The 5950-nt window shown below is 35.8% G+C and overlaps 1 protein-coding gene across 2 annotated transcripts in view; it reads right to left on the bottom strand.

Annotated features, from left to right (window-relative positions):
- The window catches only part of ARHGAP11A (Rho GTPase activating protein 11A), an 8881-nt gene extending 5530 nt beyond the window's left edge, over positions 1–3351 (bottom strand). The window contains exons 1-4 of one of the 2 annotated variants that reach the window (XM_035889802.1): positions 3101–3351; positions 2414–2574; positions 2157–2303; positions 377–451 (exon numbers count right to left, since the gene is read on the bottom strand). In XM_035889802.1, the coding sequence (XP_035745695.1) occupies positions 377–451; positions 2157–2303; positions 2414–2574; positions 3101–3165 (448 nt within the window). In that variant the 5' untranslated portion in view covers positions 3166–3351. The remainder of the gene's footprint in view (positions 1–376; positions 452–2156; positions 2304–2413; positions 2575–3100) is intronic. The other variant, XM_035889803.1, reaches the window with a different exon arrangement.
- Between the last annotated feature and the right edge of the window lie 2599 nt (positions 3352–5950).

Below are 5950 nucleotides of genomic sequence, written 5' to 3'. Positions count from 1 at the left end.
AGTTATTTTCTGTAAGTTTAAGAGACAGAGTAAGAGGGAAAGAATTTCAGTCCTGGCAAATTCATTCCCAAGATGATAAAATGCTGCGCTACCACGCTGAAGCCTTAGTGTGCATTAGATAAAAAGCACAAGTTCAGCTGTGTAATCCTAGAACCATGCAGCCCACTGCTGCAGTGATTGTAGCTGCTACAAGAACTACAGCAAATGCAGTATCCTCAGTAAATATGTATCTATATTCAAGTTTTAAACAATTTAAACATAATCACTTATCTTAACTAAGTTCTAGTTCTTCAGTTAAAAAAATTTGTGGAATATAGTTGACAAATCCAGAAGATACTGCATGAGCTTTATTTAGTACAAATACACCAATACCTACCGCTTCTGTCTTGTTGAGGTGTAGTGGAGGGTGTTCTGTTAGATTTAAATTTATTCAATGCTCCACTAACAATATCTGAAATGCAAGACACACCGAGCAATCAAATTTAAATATGAAGTTTGTCTTGCTCTACTTTCAACTCAAGTTTAACTTGTATTCTTTCAGAAATAAAGCTTTATGTAACTAAAGTTTTATGTAAAGAAAACCATAGTCTAGATCTTCTCACCAACTTAGTTTTTGTTGCTTTCACAATAGCTGAAAAATTCTATTTTCCTTAATATAAAAAAAAAAAAAAAATAAAAATCATGCCCAGACAACTAAAGTTTCTGTGGAAAATTCTACTGGTCATTATAAAATTATATGCCTTCTGATTTCTTGTAGGCAAACCTAGAAGGTATCCATTGAAGTCTTTCTCACAGAAAGTCTCAGGAACTTTCTCACTTTACTGGAAAGTCACCTTGAAGCTAAAAAGCTTTTAGAGCTTTGAAGTTAGGCTCAGATAGAAGTATGACATTTTGATTTTGCAAAGTAGCAGCATACAACTTTTCTGTGAACTATGCGTTTTTATTTTGGGGTGTTGCTTCTTTTTAAAGGCAAAATTAAACCCAGCAGACTATACTCATGAAGTTTTACTGTTTATCCTGCTTTAAAAAGTGTAAAAGTAAGTATTTTTATTAAGTGCTACTGCAACCTACAGTTGTATTTCCATGTGTTCATAGCAAAGCTTAGCAAACTACAAGCCCACAGTACTTTTATGGCATCTGGTAGATATCTGGTAGATGAAAAACTCATCTTTGAAAATAGATAAAGTGTAGTATTACTACGTCTTACTACATCTGGAGAAAGAGAAACAGCTGCCTACTACCAGAACCTATTCCACAGAATTAACAAATCTGACTGCCTCTCCTCAAAACGTTAACATTCACAAACATTTATCACTTTGCAACTCCAGGATGATCTCCCTTCTTCAGAGTGGAAAAGTGTATTACACAAAAAAACCATGCCTTGGCTAAACATATACAATAAAAAAGCCTTAATTTCAATTGCTGTCATGTTTAATATTCCATGTACATGAGCCAAATACATACTCATATTTTTATAGCAATACATACAAGATCAGTGTTATAGTGGATTTGAATCAAGTCAAGCGTGTGTATTCCATAGTTCTTCCTCAAAGAGAATGCAGAAGAACAGAGAATATACCATTCGATTGTCCATATTTGGCAAAAAAAGAAAAGCCTACCAAATAGCTAAACTGAAAAAAAACCCAACCCAAAACAAAAACCCAGATCAATGATAATAGAGCACACAGTATACAATAATATCCAATTCAGAGTTACACTTCAAAATGCAAATTAGTTACTCTAACTCAAAACACATGCTATTTATATCCTTGCTTTCTCATGACATGACTTATCAAGGTATGCAATATCTTTGAGTGGCCAAGTATAATTTGAAAACTAGAAAAAAAAAAAAATCTTTCGTTTATCAGTGTTCTGCAACAGGGTCCAGAGTTGATTCAACAAAAAGGAAGGACTTTAATCTGGTTTCACAAATCCAAACACAAGCAAAATAACTTCTTTGGTAGACAACAGACACATCAGAATAAACTCAGAGTAAATATACAATAAAGTGATGTGACTACTCATGTCTTATATAGATTTTGCAAGTCAAAGGCATCTATTCTGCTTGTGGAAGAAGCGAGTGCTTAGGATCAGCATACCTGAAGTCTCAAAATAATTCTATTTTACTTGCTGAAACTTTCACGCAACATACCTACCCCCAACACTTCGGTGCCTCCTCTTCTTACATTCACTGGGAGATTCATTTTCACTGTCTTCATGGCCCCACAGCGAGGGAGTAGATTGAAAGGCATCAACACCTAACATTGCAGGAATCCTTTCCAAGATAAATTCTGGTACTTGCCCTGAATTAGTTGAGAAATGTTTTTTTGAAGTTATTTTAAAATAAGTTGTAAAGAAAAGCTGTATACAAGTATGTGCAACAAGACATTTTGATAAACATTTATCATCTTACCGATTTCTGCTGCATGGTCAATAAGCGTTTGCACAACAGCAGCTTGCAAGCGAATTTTTTTTTCTGTACTGGCTGACATCTTTTCATTTTCATTCGAGTGCAAGAGATTGGGAGCAAAAATCACTGCCAGATTACTGCTGTCCATTCTGTTTTCACTGGATCTTAACAAGGAAAGGGGGGGCGGGGGTTACACAGATTATCAGGGCATAAGCAGTGGAGAAAGACAAGACCAAATAAGACAAATGCAGCTGAAAAAAAAAAAATGGAGTCATTCACTTGAGTGCTCGCATACTGACATTTATGTGTAGACTTATGCACACAAGGCTAGGTAACCACATGACTATGTCATCGAAATCAAGAGGTTACAGACCCTGGTCAGTTTCGGGGAATGCAAGGTATCTGTCAGACTGCGTTAATTTTATCAGTCACGTCTTTTGCTTTCCAAAGAACATTGAGGAATACAGCCACGAAAGAGTGGAACAAAGTCAAGTCTCCAGCAAAATAAGGTTTTATAAAGACAACATTTTGGATTTATGAAAGAAAAGACCATGACTGAATTTTAGTGAATGACTGCAGATAAGAAAGTTTAAAGTCACAAACCACTCACAGAAAGTTACAGCAGCTGCCTGTAAAGAGAAGTCATTAAAGGAATTGGGAGCTGTTTATAAGCACTCCCTTTACACTGACCTTAGGGACACAGTTCTCAGAAAGTTGAAAAAGTATCTCAAAGCTTCTATTGTTCTGTCGGCCATCAAACACGACAGCAACACAGTTGCGGTTTTCTTCTCATTTCCTAGCTGCTGAGCTTTGAAAAGGCCTTCATGCAGGTGAAGTGGAAGGATGGGTTCCGGCAGCTCCCTAAAGAACTGTTTGAGAAGCCCTGCAACATCACATGGCAGTGCAGCCGAGAGGCAGTTTTCACCTTGATCCAGTTTATTCTGAAATTGTTCATAAGAAACATGATTTGATGTTTCAACATACTATCAGATTTCTAAGTTTGGGCATTAATCCTCTAACCTGTACCAGAAAAGACAGACACATCTTTCCCATTTTTAGTTTCACCCTTGTCATGTTTTACCTAACTACAGTATCTACAAAGAGACACAATGTTGTCAGACCACATGTGTTAATTTACAGGTTTCCCATGTATGCATCCTTCTGGGAGAACTTTGCTCAACAAGTATCCTCACAGTATCCAGTGTGCGTAACTGATAACAAGTTTGTTCAGTCACAAATGTATTCGCAGTATCTGGAAAGCTGAAAAATTTCTGGGGGGTGGGGGGAAGTGAAGTTCACCACTTTCTGGACTAGATCTCCTCTCATTTCTAAAGCAGGTAATGTTACCAGTCTACTTCCAATATTAAAACTTGAATATGACTGAAAAGAGTCCAAAAACTAAAATGTGCAGATGATCAAGTGAAACACGGGGGGGTGGGGAGAGAGACACTTCAGAGAATACCTTTAAAGCCTTTAAACGAACAAGAGATCCAGACTTTCTGAAGAGTCCCTCGGTATGAACGTGTTCTTCCAAATATTCACAAGTATCAACAAGAAAGCTGAGGAAAGAACAGTAGCGTACTTCTGATACTAAGAATAAAGCTTGGGGTTTTTTTCCAGAAAAACTATTTCATTATAAATAGATAAAACTTGATATACAGGATAGTGTTCACCAATGACATGAAGCTTAAAGAAATACGACAATGATAGCTGTGGCTCTGAATTCTCATCCAACTTCTGCATCCCTCCTTCCCCAGCTGAAACTATTCTTATATCCCCCATAAGCTTTAGTAGGCCTGGAATAAATATGTTCCCTCTTCTGACAAGAGTTCAATACTATAAAGAGAGCAAAGCAAGTGTAAGTCTAAATATACAGTGTTAATTTACCTTGGAATATAACCATATTCTGGCACAAGTGATTGCGGTAAAGCATGAAAAGGTATTCCAAAGATTTTACCCTAAAATACAAAATACAATTAGTGTTATTCAAAAGTTGATAGGATTACCAACTACAATATTACAGAAAAGCATGTATTCCACAAAGTACAAACAGAAAGATAGTTAAGACAAAAACCAAAGCCTTTCAGATAAGACAGATAAGAGGTATTGTCAGGAGAAGCACTATCATCTTTAGATATCTGAGCTTATGCTGATTCTAGTCACGGGTAACACCCTAGATTACTGTGGAAGAATAGAAAGGTTTTCTGCACTATGTTCTGCACTTTTTATTTTACAAGGAGTCGGTTTTCCCACAAGGCCCCCAAATCAGTAAGGATATTAAACAGACTGTTCTGGAATCTCCCCTTACCTTTTCAAATTGACTAAATCTTGGTTTTCTTAAAATTCAACACAACACATTTGAAATAACCTTTTTTTAAAGTAATTTTTTCTTCATCTGAGGCACTCACAATTGCTGTTTCAGGGAGGATTAAATTCAATACAATAGTCTAGAAAACTGTTCTGAATTCTCATATTTAGCATTTGTATTTAAGAAACTGTTACAACTCTATTGCCTTAAAGCCAGACATCAGAGTATCCGTTACATATTAGAAAACAAGCAATTTCTTCAGTCATTACTACTGATACTCACATACAGCATTTTTTTAAAAATGTTTGTCTGAAGTTACTGCATAGTTGTTTCAGTTATAAAAGACTACATTTCAATGTAACAACTTGTACTTTTATTTCTTTGCCCCAGCTCTTTTCTCTTCAGGTTTACAGAATGTGCAAGCCAGCTCTGCCCCCAACCAGATCATGCCAAACTTACTATCAGACATGAATGCAAACTCTTGGGCATTTATACCTGAAATTCAAAGTGCTGACCACGTTGGGAAAATAGTTAATCAATAACTAACCCATAAGGCCACCTGGGGCCTATCTGTCCTACAGAAAACAAGCATAACACGATAAGGAAAGAGAAGCAATACATTTGTCATTGTATTCCAGGTTGCTACTAAAAATACAAAAAGAAAATTAACTCCAAGATATAGTGTTTTTCTGTATTTAAAAGATTATGCAATAGAGAGACTTTGAGTGGCTTGTGAGTCAACATTTAAAATACATAACTGATACCCTCACTTCACTAGGTTTTGTTTGAAATATCAAAAGTTGTGATTTAAGTTCTTAAAATAAAGTTATGTCTGTTCCCTTACAATAGAAATAGAATGCCCCAGCAAAACAAATGTTATTCATACCCTTTCCTACCTTGCTGAGTTGTTATGTAAATATAAATTTCCTTCCTTGTATAAAATTTAAGCACTACAGACAGCTATATAGACATCTTTTATTATGACATACATATATAATTCACAGTTATTATTACCTTCTCTGCAAATGGAAAAAAAAAAAAGTCTAGAACCACGTGCTTGATATTGACAAGGGGGAAGAAATTAATTCTAACTTTACCCTTGTTCTCTCCCTTTCCAAACAACCCAACACAAGCATGTGTTTTTGCAACTTTTTTGGCTTATATTGACCAAGGATTACTGCAGCATTCTGTAATATCTTCTCAGCCTTACAGAAAGCTCATTCTGAGAATGC

The sequence above is a fragment of the Egretta garzetta genome, unplaced genomic scaffold (genome assembly GCF_000687185.1).
Source record: "Egretta garzetta isolate BGI_Z169 unplaced genomic scaffold, ASM68718v1 scaffold2, whole genome shotgun sequence".
Lineage (NCBI taxonomy): Eukaryota > Metazoa > Chordata > Aves > Pelecaniformes > Ardeidae > Egretta > Egretta garzetta.
Note: the sequence above shows the minus strand (reverse complement) of the source record. Positions and strands in the feature narration are given on the sequence as shown.